Source organism: Ischnura elegans, chromosome X (genome assembly GCF_921293095.1).
Source record: "Ischnura elegans chromosome X, ioIscEleg1.1, whole genome shotgun sequence".
Taxonomy (NCBI): domain Eukaryota; kingdom Metazoa; phylum Arthropoda; class Insecta; order Odonata; family Coenagrionidae; genus Ischnura; species Ischnura elegans.
This window is the reverse complement of record NC_060259.1, coordinates 100,899,734-100,918,732: the sequence shown is the minus strand read 5'-3', so window position 1 is coordinate 100,918,732 and position 18,999 is coordinate 100,899,734. Positions and strand designations below refer to the sequence as shown.

The following is an 18,999-nucleotide window of genomic DNA, read 5'->3' as shown; positions in this document are numbered from 1 at the left end:
TTTTTTCTTTCTTAGTCATTTCTTAATTATTTCCCATCCCTTCTGTCCATCTCTGTGAAATATTTTCCTTAAATTTTTGAGAATTTAGATCGTTTTGCTTATTAAAGTTGCAATCCAAGAAGAAAATTCAAGACTCTTGGAATTTTAAGTAAGGAAAAAGTAAGGTATGTTGTCAAGTATTTCCTCTTGCTCCAAATGCTGAGCCACTTGCATGACCCTGCTATTGTTTCTTTCTTGATATATCTCTTTGTTGATGTTATTTTGTTCATAAGATTTCTGCTTTTTCATGTCTCAGTTATTCTGAACTTTTTCTCTTTTCCAGAAATATGTTGATTCTGAAGCTGAGTTAGATGACGTACGGCAGAATGCATCTCTACTGAATAAAAGTCTTTCAAAATTTGCCAGTAAGTGAACTCAACTATAAGTCAAGACTTAAGTCTTTAAGTGTACCCTTTCTCCCTCGCGTACCGAGTTTCACTCGGTTGAATGTGTTATTGGTCCTAATAGTAATAATATGCTCTGTTGTTATTTCCCCCAGAGCTTTCATTTAGTGAATGCTTATGGTGTTGTGAGAAATGATGGTTGCCATGTTGTAGTGGTTTCTTTATTGCAATGAAGTCATTTCATGTGATAGCTTTGTGAAAAATGCAAAAACTGACCTTTTATGCAAAATGTCTTTCTATTCCACTTAGCAAGGTTAGAATTAATTTTAAGTGGAGATGGTCAGATTGGATACCTCGAATCCAAATATCCCCGGATAATGCCCTTCACCTTATACTTCTAATCCAAATTAGCTCAAGAAATCCTTTCTGGATCCAAAATTTTAAATTTATGCTTTCGTGAATGTAGCGTCCCATAATAGGTAGTGGAAAGATTTCCGATCCTCTCTTTGCATGCGCCAGTGCATTGCAATGCTTGTCCTAGTTATGAACCATTTTGTTTATAAGCCCTCGTAGGGGTTATGCAACAGAATTTCAGTGGTGGAAAATTTTAAGGCAAAATACGGCAGGCATATACTGTGACTCTTCCCAAGAGATTGAATAACCATTGGGGAAATCTCAGTGGTGTATGATAATAACCACGTCAAAAGTGACTATGTCGCAGATTGAAAAAATAACACCCTTGGCCCTCCATCAGCCCATGTCTCTGATGTTTTTTTCCTTTCCAAGATAACGCAGACCATATGTCATTAGATTTGAAGGAAATATTAAGTTACACATCAATGGAAACGTGTTTCATTCCTACCTTATCTCACCAATTGTCCTTTTTTGGCCAACCAGCTTCAATTCTCCATTTCTGGAGGCCAAATGTTAGGTGAGTCACCTACTGGGCCTGAAGGTGTATTGATAGCTTTCGGCAATTGGGTGAATTGCTCAAGATTCAAAAAAGAATGAGACCAAATACGATGTATTTCTAAGAGTACGTATTTAAGTTTTTGAAGGTCTAATTGATTGACGCAAAGCTTTCTAGTTGCTACAAGACAGATACCAATGCTAAACATTGTCCAAACAGCTTAACTTTCAAGGATACAAGCGTAGCATGAGCACCCTCAAATAAGAAGAGCCACAAGTTTGATGTTCTCAACCAGTTGTGGCTTCTTGGAAGTCGTTTCTCCCTCGCATTGCCATCCTTGATGGACCGCCAGGGCCCAAAGTCTGTTACCATGAGCCTCGGTAAAATTGCCATGGGAATTAAGGAATCTGGATAGCGTAGTGGTCTGCGCATTGGCCAGGAAAGCCTAAGGTATGTGGGTTGATTCCTGGTCCAGGGGAAATGAGTCTATTAGCCTATTAAGTCAACGATCTTCTGTTATGCAACAGTTTTTGTTTTGTTACCAGGCACAAGAACAAATAAAGAGGATGAATTACCAACTTGTGAACATACCACATACATTTAGCCATGAGAAAAACATGGGTTATCTAGATTCAAGCCACAAACACTCTCCTTGTGATTTGTAAATTGTCATTGCAAATGCAATACGAATAGAGAATTGAATTTGTTTAAATGCAAAGGGCATATTGGTTTTGATCATGGGAAACCTTGGTGAGGGAAATTCCTTATCTTTGAAATTTCCTTTCAGTATAGCTGCGTGAATCACATTATTTATCAGTTTTTATCATCACTAAATGCTTTCCGTTGTATAGTTTTGGTTGGTTTAGTTTTGGAAGCATCATGACCACCGAGCCAACCTTCAGCTGTAAAATGTAAGGTAGTAAGCTAGGCATGTTAAAAAATCAGATGGATAGTTGGTGACTTCGTCTTTGTTTGTGTCAATAGTTTCAAGTGAATCCAGAATGCTAATGAATTGATTCTGAGTAAAGAAGTGTAAGTGTTCACATCTTCATTCTTAACTGCCAAAATTGCTCACTTACCCAAACATTTCTCTCAGTTCAGTTCTTCTTTCGTTGAAATGAAATTCCGAGGAAATGAAATCAATGTGCTCGATTTATTGACAGGAACACAGCCATTATTGATTGTCAATTATTGCTTTGAGAATCGTTAACACACACACAGTTGTTAACATTAGTAATGTGTTTTTATGTACTCAACTCAAGCTGGGCTTAACTCAAATTTAATCATTTTAATTTAATTTGAATGTTTTCTAAACTATTAAAATGATTTTTCAATATTGTTATGAAGCTTAGTCATTAAATTGGTTAAAACAAAAAATCATTAGTTTTGACCAACTGCGGACAGCTTTTGTAGTGTTACCAACTCCTAAAAAATACACATGATGTCAAGGTTTATCATGAACTTTCAGTAATTTTTAATGCTTATTCTGTTATCCGTGGCTGAGATGAATCCAAAAAATTAAATGTCATTGAAATTTGAACAGCCATTCTCAAGTTAAAAATGGTTCAACTAACATCATTTACAACTTTGTTTTACATATATATTTATTTTTTTCTATTAACTCATCAGGGCTACTTTTTTATTTCATAGGCCCAACGTATTCAAATATGACTACAAAAGACTTGCTGCTACAGATGAAAAAGCTGTCTGAGATTCTTGATTGTGGTGTGGAAGAAATTCTTATTGATATTTTAGTTAATTTCAATGAAGATGATGATGATGGTGATTCACTCTCTGTTGCTCTCGTAACGTAAGTATTATTTTGATTTTTGTTCATTGGTGTATATGAGGACTAATCTAAACATCCAAGTATGCCTTTGTCCAGTTATGATGCAAAATGACGTGGGAGAAATTGGTCAAATCCAAAATTTGATGCATCCTGAAGTCATCCTCCTTTTATTTTGTCAATTCATTCCATTGATAATTGAGATTCACATCTCCAGATTTGAAGCAGGAAAGTGTGATGAGATGAGCATCCTGAGGCACATGGTTTTCTGAGTGGTCGTGTGGATATTTTTCCAGGCAATTGCTGCTGTCTGTAGAGGGGGATGCAGAACTTCATGCTTTTGGTAACTGTTTGGAGTGGATATTGTCATCTCTCAGTTCATCATCATTGAAAGCCGACTGTGCGAAAAATATCCAGAAATTGTTGCAGAGAATGCTCGCTGTTTGTAATTTAAGTAAGTTTGAGTTAAATTTCATGTTCTCTTGGCAAAATTTTCTTTAACTTGGCTCATTTGGTCTTCAAATAATGAAATGATGCCCAAATGAGCCATTAAAAAGACTCGTGTATGCATGTAATTTGATAGTAATTGAGCATGATTTTAACAGCATCATGAGTTCTCTCATTCCGCTGGCTTACCCCACCTCTGCAGGACAAAGTGAGAAAGTTACTTATGCTGATCAAAACTAAATTGCCTTGTTTTCCAGTGGGTTTAATGTACTCATTGCTGAAAAAATATATCAAAACCCTCTACAGCAAAAGTGGAACTAATGTTTTGTAGTAATATCTGAATTTATGTCTTCCTTACTTGAATGCTATCATAAATAGTTATAATAATAAATTTCATAAATATTTTCACAAAGTAGTAAATGCATAATATATGAGTGCATGGTAAAATGCAATTAAAGAAAATTAATAAATTAGTATTGTAGGTGACTTACAAAATTGATGCATAAATAACTTTACATTGCAATGGCATAATTGATTTAAATCTTTGGGTCACACAAAATAAAAAATATAATACATTAATGCATGATACCTTGCAGTTCAAGTCTATTTTACCATAATTATGACAAGTGTTTTACGTAATGTATACACATCGTACATTGCTTCACCATTTCAATGCCACAAAAAAAGAAAATTCAAGAAAGAGAAAGCATCATTTTGAAGTGTTCATCCAAATAAATGTAATACAAAATTAATAAGCATTGTAGGCGTATTTTGTGCTCTTGGTCGCACCAAGGAAAGCATTCAATACAAATATCTTGCACTCTTGCTCATGTATGTCACAATTTTCTTTACGCTTTATTGTGACACAATCCGCACCTTTTCTGTTTCCTAGTACTTTCAGAGGATGGGATTGGTGATGGCAAATGTTTGGGAGTGGTCAACTTCATGCCTGAAGTTATGTAAATTATTTTTATCCCCTCTGTACACCCATGTCTTGTATAGCGCAGTTTCGATTAGCGCAATTTCGATATAGCGCAAATTCGTTCCTCGGGAAAACATTGCAACGCAGTGTAGCCTAATCAAAAATCTTAAACGCTCTCGTGATAAAACGTGAACTTGCGCTAAGTACACACGAAATTTCTATCATTTTACGCATACAAATATTACTGCTTGCCTCAAATCTTCTTTTTTGTTTATACAGTGGAACCTCGATCTGTCGTTTTTCAGGGGGATGGATGAAAAGAACGATGAATGCGGGAAAACGATCAATGCGGGAATGGTTGTCCGGGTTGCCTATGTCCCAGGATCAGCTGGATTTTTGCGAATTATGACATTCATTAATGGATTCAAACGAGATTTCAGCTGATTACAGGAATATTATTACACTATCGAAACACTTAGGTTATATTGTTGATTCGACTTATCTCTCTTTCTAACATCCTAAAGGAACAAGCGGCCTTGCTAAAAAAATGTTTGCACTCCACTCGGAATTTTCACGGCTATTATGCATTTCTGTCTGATGTAAAAATTCTTACCCATCAAATGCCATTTCAAGTACACGTATTTACTAGAGAAATGTTCGTGTTATGCCTCAAACAACTGATTTCGCCGTCGCAGTGATTGGTTATGAAATGGATCAAGAATAAGAATAAAACTAATAAAAATGAAACCGGACTCCATTGAACCCACGCGGAAAACACTCGCTAGTTTTAAGTCAACCCACCCCGGAAAGTAAGGAACCACTCGTGCGAGGTGAAGTTCGGCACTAATGCTATCGCGTACGGCGTAGGCAGAACTTACTGCAGAGGGTGAAGCATGACCATATGACTGCGCGATGAAATTTTTTATCCTATAGAGAAGGCAACTTACCCACTCATTTCTAACAATAAGTAGCGTAGCTCTAGATGAGCAGATGAATTCAGATTGCTAGTCGAGAGAAACAAAATATCCAGGGAAGACATCGCTTCGTTAGCAACTCAGACAAGTGAAACTTGTAGCATAACTCGTAAATTGTAACCAGACGCCCTGTTTTCGAAAAAAATCGCATCAACTGCCGTGAAGCTCTCTATCAGCTGCGAGGATATCGTTATTCGCCAGAAATCACCATCGTATTATTCCAACTCTTTCCTTGCTTAAAATGTTTAAATAACGTTAAAAATATGTCATGTTTCGTATCAATCTTTACTGAATTACGTGTACATCACTAATATCTCAATATAATAAAAGTATAATACCAATTGCCGAAATTCATTTCTACACACCTTTTGAGCTAATCGGTGATTCATGCAGCAGTTGACCTCCAGAGGTGGGGATATTTGTAGCGAGTCAGCTAAAAAAAAGTCAGTGGTCGAGAAAGGGGGAAGCGTGAAAAAGGTTTCTTTTGTTCTCGAGTAACTTGATATTTTCTTTCCAAGCTAAGGTCTTCGTAATACGATGCTCGAGCTGGGACCTTTTTTTTATTTCGGAGAAGAGGAAAGCTTCAGACAGGGAGAGGCGAGTGCTGAATGGAGGGGGATACCGGATCTTGGGAAATGCGATAATGTAACTATCCCACGGCACTCAGCTTCTCCCTATCGTACCGTATAAGCTTGTGTAAGAGGCGCACACGTGTAAGAGGCGCACCCCTATTTTGAGGAAGGAAGCTATAAAGAAAAAAAATTTTACGGTATTTTTTTTTATCCTATCGTGCGGTTTTGCAGACGTATGCCTGGAATTTCGACAGTTATCAAAATTTCCTCTTTCTCTTTCAGTACTAGTTGAAAGAGGAAATTTTGATAACTGCGTCGATACTAGCGGCATAAGAGGGAGTAGAAAGAGTTCCGATCCTCTCTTCGCATACGCCATCGCTCTACGTTGCTTGTCCTACTCACGAACAATTTTGTTTAAAAGCTCTCGCAGGAGTATTGCAATAGAATTGCAGCCGTGGAAAATTTTAAGGCAAAACACGACAGGCACATAGCATGAACCTTCCCAAGAGATAGGACAACAATCGGGGCAATCTCAGCGCCTTAGAATAATAACCACGTCGTAGATTTAAGGCCCCTTGCACACACACCGATTTTGGACGGCCGGTAAAATATCGGCCGTCCACACTCCAATAGTGAACAATGGGAGAGCATTGGAGCTTGCACACGTACCGAACAGGCGCCGGCACCGGCTAAATGCCGGTTAGCTGCCGGCCATTGTCACTGTGGATCGCCGTCGCCGGCTCAAAAACATAGCAACTTATCGTTTGACCGGTAAAAATCCGGCGTGTGTGCAAGCATCGCTTCGCCGGTAAAATATCGGCCGATATTTTACCGGCCGTCCAAATTCGGTGTGTGTGCAAGGGGCCGTTTTTTTCCTTTCCGGGACTCCATAGGAAAATAGGAAATTATCAAGTTACAGGGGATCAATGGAAACGCGTTTCATCCCTACCCCATCTCACCAACTGACCTTTTTCGGTCTACCAGGTTCAATTCTCCGAGTTTCTGGAGGTCAAAAGTTAGGTGAGTCACCTTCTGAGCTCGAAAATATATCTCGATATCTTTCAGCAATTGTATGACACGCACGAGGTTATAAAAAGAATTAGACCTAACGCGACGTATATCTGACAGCATTTAAGTTTTTTGAGCTCTAATTGATTGACACAAAGATTTATAGTTAAAATAAGGCTACTAATATTCAACTTAGTCCTAACAGCATAATTTCGGAAGAAACAAGCGTAGCATAAGCGCATTCAAACAAGACGAGACAGACTGGAAACTTCAGGCAACGCAAACTGCGTATATCACATTGCTGTGCCTTCGCCTCTTCACTTTAAAGGCAACGACGTCACATGCAAGATCGGACGTGTTCTTCCCTTGCTCCTTCGCTCATAGCCTCGTAGCTTGAAATATGGAGCGCGCTCCTTCCCCTCGACCTCTCCTTCAGCGCTAGTCCAACAATGAACACACTCGTTCGAATTTTTTAAACCGCAGGTTTTGACACCAATATAATTTTCAGTTGCAAAAATCCTCATATTAGCGTCTGAAGATAATTTTTGATAAATCAGGTGCTCAGCGTAATGGAAATTGCTCGGCAAGACAGATGTTGACGAATCAGGTATGTCCTTCAAAACTACGCGTTTCTATACGTTTGATAAGCGATTACTATATGCAGTATAAATGCCGCGGGATATAAATGACTCGTGGCAGTAAATTTAGCGCGCGCTCCGGAGCGAATCACCCCGCGCGATCTTTTCAATATTCACCTCTGGGGTACCGACGTGACGGCGCGATGCTTACAAGAAATTCAAACAGGAGCATTTTAAAAATACGTCACTAAGGGAGAAACTCCCCTACCTGCCGCTTGATTTTGACCCAGGGTTTCAGATGACTGACTCACGCTGTAAACCAAGGCCCCTCAGTTCCCCTTGGACTTGCGACCGGGTAGGGGAGGGGGGGAAGATTAGAAGTTTGTGTAAGAGGCGCACCCCCATTTTCGGCTGCAATGTTTGGGAAAAAAGGTGCGCCTCTTACACGCGCTTATACGGTATTTCAATCTCCTGGGGAAGATTCAAACTTTGTGTCTGTCGTTATTAGCCATAAATAACACGTTGTAAGCACTTCGTCTCATTTTCGTCAAACGATAGATGCGGGAAAATTATACGACGGGACCGCGATCTTCAAACGATAAATGCGGGAAAACGATACTTCGAGAACGATAGATGCGGGAAAAAATTACATTGTCTTTATGGAACTTAATTTGGGACCAGGAGCGGTGAACGATGAATGCGGGAAAACGATGAATGCGGGAACGATAAATCGGGGTTCCACTGTATATTAATTGAAATCCATTGCTGTGCAATGACCAAAAGGATTACTCATCATTGGGTCCAGATAGCCGGCCTGCCGAAGTAATTTATCTCGTCTCCTTAACAGAATGAGTTAATTTAGATCATTAATTAAGCGTGGAGCTCGTGGAAATGAGTTTTTTTTAAGCAATACTGGTTGAGACGTAATTTTTGCCGTCATAGGTTATCGGGCTATTGACTTCTAGGTAGAGGGTCTAAGCTAAAGCCTTCAAGGTCATCGGTATTCACGGGGGAGAAATGGAGCTGTGGCCAAGTTGCGCATGAATAGCATCAACATGTAAGAGGGTCCCCTATAGAGTCTCAAACAGAATAGCTTCGTTCCCTGCCCGCAGTCTTAGGCCCTCTGCGTCTCAAGAATACAGTTCAGCAGTAGAAGGTGATTTCGATAGAGCCATGCAGAGTAAAATCCAAGAGAAAATGGCAAAAAATAGGAATGCGGGTAGAAAAATCAAGAATTTATCAAGAAAAACCATAAACCTAGAAGAGAAATTGATATAGGTCAATTGCTTTGAAAATGGAGAACGTCAAAGCGATATTGGGCGGAAGTTTAAACGCACAATGCCTTATTCTGAATAAAGACGAAGTTAAAACATCAGTGACCTCAGCCGCACCAACTTCAACCAAGCGGTCTACACGTACGGAAAGTTCATAGTGAATCAGTGCAAAAAGACGAGAGTGGTAATCGCTCCGAGACATTTAGTGAAAGCTCCGGTTGGTTCCAGAATTTAAACGGCAAGCAGGTATTTTCAGTGCGGCGATATCAGGTGAATCTGCAAGTGTTGATAGCGCAGTCACCTCAACAATTTTTCTGATGAACTCCAAGCTGTGATTGAAAGTGGCTCCTTTCCCCCTCAACTAGTTTTTAGTGTTGACGAGACGATATTCTTTTGGAAAAGAATGCATTCTCGTTCATTCATTTTCAGGGAAGGAAAACCTGGGTCAGGTTTCAAGGCATTTAAAGACTGTTTCACGTAGCTGCTAATGACTCGGAGGACTTCAAATTAAAATGATTTATCATTCATAAACTCCGCTAGCTATGAAATGGCATTCAAAGTAGCATTTGCCTGTCATTTCGATGAGCGACAAAAGGGCCTGGGTGACACAATAGTTGTTTTCAGACTGGTTTGAAAAATCGTCAACTGCCGGCAATGCATTACGAACCCCTGAGATAGCAGATGTTAGCCCACCCACACGACAGGAGGGAATTTCGAAAGCACGTAAGAATTTTTTTTAACGTGAATAAAAGTCTTCAAATGCGTGCGTACTATCTTTAAAGATATTCATGGTTAAATAAAAAAAAAACACAGTACTGTTCCACAACCTTAAGGTTGTGGAACAGTACTGTGTTTTTTTTTTATTTAACCATGAATATCTTATCGTTCCACCAAGTAACGCCTAAATCTGTTGATTATATCTTTAAAGATGTTTTAAACTATAAACATTTATATAAATAATGTTTTCTAAGGCTATTTATGGGAATAAAAATGTTTTAGAGGAAATTCAATACCCAAGCTATGCTACCAGGAATGCTATCTTCCCTATGTTAAAACGCTCTCGTATAAAGCAAATTCGTATAGCGCAAAGACCCCAAGGAACGCATCCCTTGCGCAATACGAGACATGGGTGTATTTATTATAGAGTAGGTTGCTACAGTAAACTCTCAATTATACGAATTCAGCGGGACTGGAAAATAGGCACTTCGTTTTATTGAGTTTCGTAATTTCAAACCTCTTTGATAAGTCATGAAAAATGTTTGATTTTGTTCTCACCACCCTATTTTCTGTCTTTAGTGGCCTTGTTTAATGTTTTCGGTGGCTATTTAAGATAGAATTTTTTAAAAATGGTCTTTCTTATTGATTTTATGCTGTGAAAGATCATTTAAAATCACACGACCCTAAACTTCCCATTCTTTATTGTTAAATATCAATGATCTTAGCGCTAAAGAAATTCCCGTCCAGTAAAATCTTCTCGGGTGCTGTGCTCCATCATCTTTGCGGACGTTCAAATAGAAGACTTTATTTGTCATCAAGGCCATTGATACTGGGAGTGAGGTGCCATGTTTATATAATAAGTCTCTCTTCTTTTATGCTGACAGAAGCAACACCAGAGAAAAGCTGGAGAAGCATCTTTCTTTATCGAAAAAAAAAAGAGAGAAACGTTATTATCTGCATCAATTTTTTTCCTACAACATTCATTGTATCATTTGTCAAGATATTTTGGTGAAATATTGGTTCACTTAAGTGAATTCCATAAAATGATTCCACCAAACATGTACCATAACCTCTTTAGTTTTCGTGTTTCTCTCTTCGTTGTTTTAATCACTCAAAAGTGAATGCACTACCATCCCTGTGTGTTGTTTCCCACCTGCATCCTTGTCTCCACCTCATATGTATGTCATCAGCCGATGAACTATAGCTCTGAAAGATAAAAACATTATGATAAAAATAATCAAGTAAATATATTCTAAATGGATCAGCAAAAAACATACCAATTCTATACTCACAATCAGCCACCATGGAAAATCCACTGCAGTTACTACGTGCGGTGTGAAGACAAAAATTCTGCTGCAAGCAATAAACACATATCCGGTCTCAGTGGAATACACTGATGTCCTGGGCACAATTGCAGGTTTTGCAGAAGACACGGAGACAGATGGCAGGCGAGGAAATGTAGCAGGACAAATGCCTTGTATTTAACGCATCCTCCTCCTAGGCTAGCTCGAGGTGCCTTGTGTTAGAGGCATCTGAATTGAATGTGATATATGAAATATAGTTCGTCTCTGAATCACTATGAGCTTACCTCTACCAAATGATAAGCTTTTATCTTCCATAGAACAGGAAATAATGTGAAACTTTGTCAGTGCCTCGTAGTCTGGCAAATTTGTTGGTGTTATGCTTTTGGAGTTGATTGGTATATATACACTTATGTGATCAAAAGTATTCGGACACCTGGCTGAAAATGACTTACAAGTTCGTGGCACCCTCCTTTGGTAATGCTGGAATTCAATATGGTGTTGGCCCACCCTTCACCTTGGTGACAGCTTCCACTCTTGCAGGTATATGCTCATTCAGGTGCTAGAAGGTTTCTTTCGGGAATGGCTGCTCCATTCTTCACGGAGTGCTGCACAAAGGAGAGGTATCTATGTAGGTGAGTCAGGTGAGAAATCGATGTTCCAAAATATCCCAAAGGTGTTTTATAGGATTCAAGTCAGAACTGTGATGGCAAGTCCATTGGAGGGATGTTATTGTTGCATAACCACTCTGTCATCACCTGTCTATACATCATGGACAGGTGAGCGATTGTGTTGAAAGATGCAATTGCCATTCCTGAAGTACTCTTCAACAGTGGGATGATAAAAACATTAATGCAGGCCTGTGCTGTGAAAGTGCCGTGCAAAATAACAAGGAGCGCAAGTCCTCTCCATGAAAACATGCTCACACCATAACACCAACAACCCTGAATTTTTCTGTTTGGACGGCCTGTACACGTTACAAAATTAATATGCAGACTTTTACTGGTGTATGTATACATAGATAGTGCATCATCTACTGACTGCTTCAGTCAATATGATGCATCTTCACTCCTTCATCAGTAGCATAAATAGGTATCTGGATTTTATCATTTGTATTATTCTGATCATTAAGGATCTAGATACTGATCTGGCATGCTTTTCTTTAGCTCATTTAAAAGTATTCCTTACTCAAATTTACTCATTTATTTTGTTTTCAGGAGATAAACCGATTTGCCTCGAACTCTGCCAGTTTTTAAAGCTTTGGTTCCCTGATCCTGGACTGTCTGCCATGCCAAATGCCTTGTTTCTTGGTGCATCGCAGGGGTTGATGCAAACAGCCAGGGATGCAATTGTACCACCGGTTGATTTGCTGTATGGTGCTGCTGTGGTGGAGCGTCGCAGGCACTGCTGGTTTGCTCTCTTCTCTCAAGCACATTCGGAATTTGCATTTGGTGAGCCATGCTCCTTTGATTTGCTTGGAGCATTCACATAAATTGCAGCCGAAAATGAGGGTGCGCCTCTTACACAAACTTCTTGTCTTCCCCCTCCCCCATTTTCCCCTTTGCCGGTCGCAAGTCCAAGGGGAACTGAGTGGCCTTGGTTTTCAGCGTGAGTCAGTCATCTGAAACCTTTGGAACCCATCGCAGCCAGTGTGTTGCGATGGGTTGGCAAAACTGACTAAATCTTATTGCCCCATAATACAATATATTAGAGATGTGCGAATAGTATCCGCGAATACTCGAATACCTCGAATAATAGAAAGTATTCGATATTCGAGATCTCGAATAGTTATGCCAAAGGTACCGTCTCGAATACCTCGAATACTATGAATTTCGCGTCATACACTATCGCTCGCACGTCGTTGGTAGTTGACTCGGAAAAATGAGAACTCTAGTCGTCTAGTGCATGTAGCGCCGTTTTAAGCAAGCTGACGAAATACATCAAATTCACGGGTTCGAGCGGTGAAAAGAGTTCGACGTGGGGAACCGAAATTGATCGGATGAAAAAAATCCGAAAATCCCAGGTGTCCCCTATCAGGAGAACCTCAGTTCCGTGGGATAGCAACATTGGCGCATTTCCCACGATCCGCTATCCCCATCCATTGAGCGTTCGCCCCACCCCCTCAAAAGATTTCCTCTTCCCCGAAAACAAAAAAAAGGTCCCGGCTCGCGCATTGATCGTATTACGAAGACCTCAGCTTTGAAAAAAATATCAAGCTACCGGAAAATAATAGAATCGTGTTTCACCCTTCCCTCTTTCTCCCCACTGACCATTTTCCCGCATCCATCTTTTGATAAAATGAGAGGAGGTGTTTGCCGTGTGTCTTTTGTGGCTAATAATGACAGGCACTTATTTTGAATCTTCCCCAGGAGATGAAACTACCATAGGGAGGAACTCACAATGTCAGTGCCGTGGGATAGTGACATTGGCGCATTTCCCACGATCTGCTATTCCCCTCCATTCAGCATTCGCCTCACCCACTCTTGACGATTTCCTCTTCTCCGAAATCAAAATAAAGATCCCAGCTCGCGCAGGGATTGTATTACAAAAACCTTAGCTTCAAAAAATATCAAGTTACGCGAGAAAAATAAAAACGTGTCTCGCACCCACCCCCTTTTCTCACCCACTGACCTTTTTCTACCTACCTGCTTCGAATTTCCCCCTTTCTCGAGGTCAACTGCTGCATGAGTCATCTACTAGCCCGAAAGGTGTCTAACAATGACTTTCGGCAATTGTTATTACACCTTTATTGGATTGAAATATTAGTAATGTGCGCGTAATTTAAAAAAGAATAAGACCAAACACGACATATTTCTGACTTTATTTAAGCATTTTGCGCAGGAAAATAAATACCGGGAAGAAGAAGAAATACGACGGAGGCGTAATGCTCAAATAGGGTGGTTTCCTATTATTTTTTATTGCCTAAATCGAAATATTAATACTCCTGAAGTACGTATTTAATGCTTTTAGAGTTTTATAAGACGATATCTATTTTTCGCGATTAAATTAAAAGTGAAAAAAAAGGGTAAGTATGAATGCCGGGAAAAACTCCGCGTGACGTCGTTCTGGTTCCCGCTGCCGCAAGTGAGGTGACCTTGGGGCGAGGCTCTGAGCGCTATTACGACGCAGGATGCTAGCAGGTAGCCGAGTACCATGCTAGCTGGTAGCGCTTGGCTTAAATAAGGATTATTAATGCATTATCAAACAGACTGTGTGATTATTAAGACATGTCTCCCTGAGCTCTGTGCCTCATGCATGCATTGGTAACCTCAGACGATGTAAAACTCTGATCCTCTCGTGTAAAAACTAAGTCCCTGTGATGTCACGTGGAGTGGCATTGCATAGGCACCAATCTGGCCTTTTTCAAATGAGGTAAAATTGAACATTGCCATTAGTCTAAACCGGTATTTCTAGAACGAAATAATTTGTATATTATGAATACACTAATGGTGGGTAACGAATCACAATCAATACCTTTCGTTTTCTTTAATGAAGGAAACTACCCTATTGTTTACATAAAATTAAAATATTCCATTAATCAGCTAAATTCCTGTTTGAATCCTTTAAAGGCAATCACAATTACTCGCCAAAACCTTGGGTTTCCTGCTGCATAGGCGACCTAGTCAAACATTTTCACATTCATCGTTTAGTATTCGAGGTATTCGAAATTCGAGGTATTCGAAATTCGAGGTATTCGAATATTCGAGCAATGATTTAATATTCGAATTCGATATTCGAATTCGAGAAATCTACTATTCGACCCATCCCTACAATATATCTTTAAAAAGAGGCACAGAAAGAAAAACCGTGGCATATTGGTGTACAATGAGTTGTAGTCATTGAATTGGAAAGTAGCATCACGTGTTCCAAAAATGGAACAATAGGCATAAATGGGTTAAAAAGTATGGCATAAATGATAATTTGCATCTAAGATATTGCCTCTCTGAGCTGAGGTTTCCATGGTCATGGTTTTTTCTTTGGGACTTCATTAACTGGCTTTCCCATGCATTCTTTGCATTTCATACCAATGAAAGGGATCACAACAAAAGGCTGACAGAGAAATGGTCGATGACAGAAGGTCATCACCAAATATTTCTGTGCCAAATCAATGGCAGTTGATAGCGGCAAAATAGTCAACAGTATATTGGACATGAGTTTCTTAATAGTCAAATCACTCTCTTTATTTTCACTAGAGCTTCAAATTCTAAAAATATTCCTACACTTTGTTATTATGTTTGAGTTTAAAAGAAAATCATCAGTGAAGGTTAGGTAAGTATAAGGGCTGTATTCTCAGTCGACCCTGCACGGCCAACGAACCCTGAGATATCATCAGCCCTTACATAAACCGATCTCACCCTACATATGCCATACCAAGCCCTACATATGGCTGCTTAAATATAAAATCTTAAGGAAAGCGCACTAAGCGATAATGTATGCATATGGCCGATCAAAGAGAACGGACAAATATTGACACTTAAAAAACACAGAAACACATAAAAAAGGGACACTCACAAAAAGTAGCTGACGTTTCAACGGGTTGACCCACTATCTTCGGTGTCGAAGGTGAACTGTTGCAGGCAGGGGAAATTCCTCCAGTAGTCCTCCTTGGTGAAGTAGTGGGGGTGGAAGAAGGGGAAGAGGGGGGAAGGGGTGAAGAAAGATTTCGTGCTTTTCCGGCGAATGGACTCGGTAAAGAGTTCTCGGGATCGCCACCGGGTCAGGAACTCCATATCTGCCAACGTTTCGATGTCCGACTCGGTCATCGTCCTCAGGGCTGTGAATGTCGAGTGAGAATTTGACTTGCTTATATACAAGAGAGTGATTGTATATAAGCAAGTCAAATTCTCACTCGACATTCACAGCCCTGAGGACGATGACCGAGTCGGACATCGAAACGTTGGCAGATATGGAGTTCCTGACCCGGTGGCGATCCCGAGAACTCTTTACCAGGGGGGAAGGGATTGGGGAAAGGGTTAGTGGTTTCATGAAATCTGCGACGTAGGTACTTTCGACGTGGTTATCGTACGGTGCTGAGCCTCCCCCTATGGTTGCTAAATGTCTTGGGAAGATTCACTTTATGTGCCTGTCGTATTTTTCCATAAAATTTTCCGCGGCTGAAATTCTGTTATGTAACCCACCCGAGAGCTTTTGAACTGGTTCATGAGTAGGACAAGTATCATATTGTATCAGTGCATGTGAAGAGAGAAAATCTGAAACCTTTCCACTCAATCTTGTATCTCCATCGTTGCGTTCACTGAAGCTTGAATTTAAAATTTCGAATCCAGACCCGATGCCTTCCGTGACTTTGGATTCAATTTATCCGTTGAATGGCATATCCGCAGATATTTGGATTCGATCCGATCCGACCATCCCTAGTTTTATTGCTATCCATTGACTTCAAAAATGCTGCAGGTTTTTGAAATATTATCCTTACAGAACGAGTATACATCTCAGCCTTGTGGCTCTGTAAAAATTTAGAGCAGTTATCCATGATATTTGTTTGTTAATCATTTTGATATTGGAACCATTGTCATATTAGAATCACTGTTATTATTTAAACAACCTCTATCACCTGCTTTGCCTTTATCACATGGTTTTGCAAAATGGCTGAGATTGTGGCACTTATATGTTTGGATATAAACTTCCTGCCCTTATCTTGTTGCTATAATAAATGTATTTCTTGTAAGTTGACAATGCTGAACTCAAACCCTTTTCTAGATTCTCCTCCTTGGGCATTGTAGTCAGTTTCTTGAGCAAAAATTCATATTTCAGTTCATCAGCACTCTCCATTGCCATCTTGAAGGGCACTAGAGATGCTTGGTTTGGTGATTTTTGGGCACCACTTAAATTATCTGAACCAAAACAATCTTGCCAAATGCTTGCCGAGGTGATATTCTTGTTAAAGTTATGATATTAGTTCTTCAAAAAAATTTCTGATCTTTCCACAGAATTATTTCTGTTTGTTTTATTAACATGGAAGAATTCTTTGCTTTCATTTGTTCATTTCATTTTGTGAAGGTCCTTTGAAAAAAATGATTCATAATTTTGGGGCAAGTCATAAGCTTAAGTTGCCATGGGTGTGCAATGCACATTGGTTATGTGAGAATGTGGCATAGTAGTTTCATCAAAATTTACAAAAATCGCAGTATCGATCTTAGATTCATTTTTTGCATTCCCTACTCTCATGTGGCTCTTCTTGTGAACCTGGCATATCATGGTTGAGCAGCCATGGGCATTAGGTGCTGCCACACTATTTTATTTCTCTTGACCATATTTTTGTTTAGTGTGCATAAAGTTAAGTGAGTTAAATTCATCTGGAAGTGTATGCTTTCATTGCAGCCTCTACTCTTTCCTTCCCATGGTCAAAGTTGGTGGCTGAATATCTGCAGGATGGATCATGTTGGCTCTCTTACCAGGTGGACTGTATTACTGCTTGGAACATGGCTCTATGGGCAGAAGCAGTTGAATTTTCGGTAAAGATTCATTTCTCTTTTAAAAATTGTGCTTTCTTGCTTCACTGTCATCCATTTCTCCAAAACTCTTCTCCCTCGCAGACTTGGTACCATTTTAAAATCAAGCCAAAGCAATGTAGTATCCCCTGCTAGATAATATTTTTATTGATCTTAATCTTCGTTTTTAATTTTATCACTCAATTTTTAAATGCATTAATAATTTTGTTGAGTGACTTCAGCACAGAAGGTTATCTGAGGTGCTTCTGCATGTGTAGAATGAAGTTAGTCATGCTAGTTGTGGGAATTGTTGATGGTTTGCAGGATTTCATCCCTAGGGTTCTGAACCCTCATCCATAGTACTATAGAAGACTTATTCAAGATTGGTTACAATTTTATGCAACTAATTGCCTTGGAGTCCCAATTGGAAAATTTAAGCATTAATGTGGAAATGAAACTTTATTTCTTATAATGCTCATATTTTATGTTAATCAAGGTATATATTATTATTTATGTTCATAGTATGCCTTATTAAGAATGCTCAATTATTGCTGTGACCTCATATACAGTTGAGTACAGCTGAAGGGAACTGTAGATTTCATCACTTTTAGGCTCATGTTTATGGCATGACCAGTACAGGCATTTTTTACTGGAGCAAAATACTTATAAAATTTTCTAATCTCCGGAAGTCAGTTCTTATTGTATTGTGTTTGAATTATTTCATGTGTGCAGTGTACATTTTTTACAGTTAGCATCAGCTAGCAGTTTACTGAGCAGATTAGCCACTTACAAGGATTTGAATCTGATCCTTATGATAGGACTTCTTTCAGGCTTTGAAAATGAAGCAGTATTGCAGTGGTTGAATTGTTGTGCATCAAGGTGAGTGTATTTTAGTGCCCCAATTGGTTGTGCTCAATATTGCCGTGAATTTATTTATGACTTGCATTTGTTCAGTGCTCTGTCAACATTGTTGTGGCTGTTCAAAACCATTTGAAAATGGCTCCTCTCTGCTGTGCTTTTCATGCCCTTATGGCAATTCCTTTTTTTAATACCATGTGCATAGAATATCTCAGTATTAATTTAATTCTGTTAACGAAGTGAGGATTTTATACGGACGTTTAAATGCATGGAAATCAGTCATTTATCTTGTTTGATGAATTGTGTTTTGGCTGTACTACTAACTTGTTTATTTGATGATTCCACACTGCTAAAATCACCTTTGAGGCCGTATACAATCATGAATTGAATGTAGGAGATCATTGAGGATTTAATTTAAGCCTGACTCTGTGTCGCCCTCCCTTACCCATCCAAGGGGAGGGAATCTACTCATTGGGAAATTTTGTACGTACGTATTTCCTTGCGAGTGTCTTGTCTTGGATGATTTTCAAGTTCTTTGAAGTAGGTGGCTTATAGCTGAAATCTCAGAAATGATCCCTAAAATACCTCTTGTTGTTCCTGTTCTGTCAACCGGGGAGAAAGGTTGTGAATGAGCTTGTCCTAATAGTATTCCTCAATTTGTCTATCGGAGAGGTAGCATAAGGTTTCAAATACAACATTGTATGCTGCTGTTGCCATCTCATAGAATCACCAGTGACTTTATAGTATACATGTTAGCAATAACATTCTATTTTTCGGATTACCTTGGGAGCCAGAATGTATATGGAGGAGACGTTGACGG

The 18,999-nt window shown here is 39.3% G+C and overlaps 1 protein-coding gene across 1 annotated transcript in view; it reads left to right on the top strand.

The window, feature by feature from the left end:
* LOC124171901 overlaps window positions 1-18,999 on the top strand; it is a 139,764-nt gene that overhangs the window by 60,772 nt on the left and 59,993 nt on the right. Inside the window, exons 18-23 of the mRNA XM_046551298.1 lie at window positions 323-404; window positions 2,944-3,103; window positions 3,376-3,533; window positions 12,090-12,323; window positions 17,212-17,345; window positions 18,070-18,200. Coding sequence (XP_046407254.1) covers window positions 323-404; window positions 2,944-3,103; window positions 3,376-3,533; window positions 12,090-12,323; window positions 17,212-17,345; window positions 18,070-18,200 — 899 coding nt within the window. The remainder of the gene's footprint in view (window positions 1-322; window positions 405-2,943; window positions 3,104-3,375; window positions 3,534-12,089; window positions 12,324-17,211; window positions 17,346-18,069; window positions 18,201-18,999) is intronic.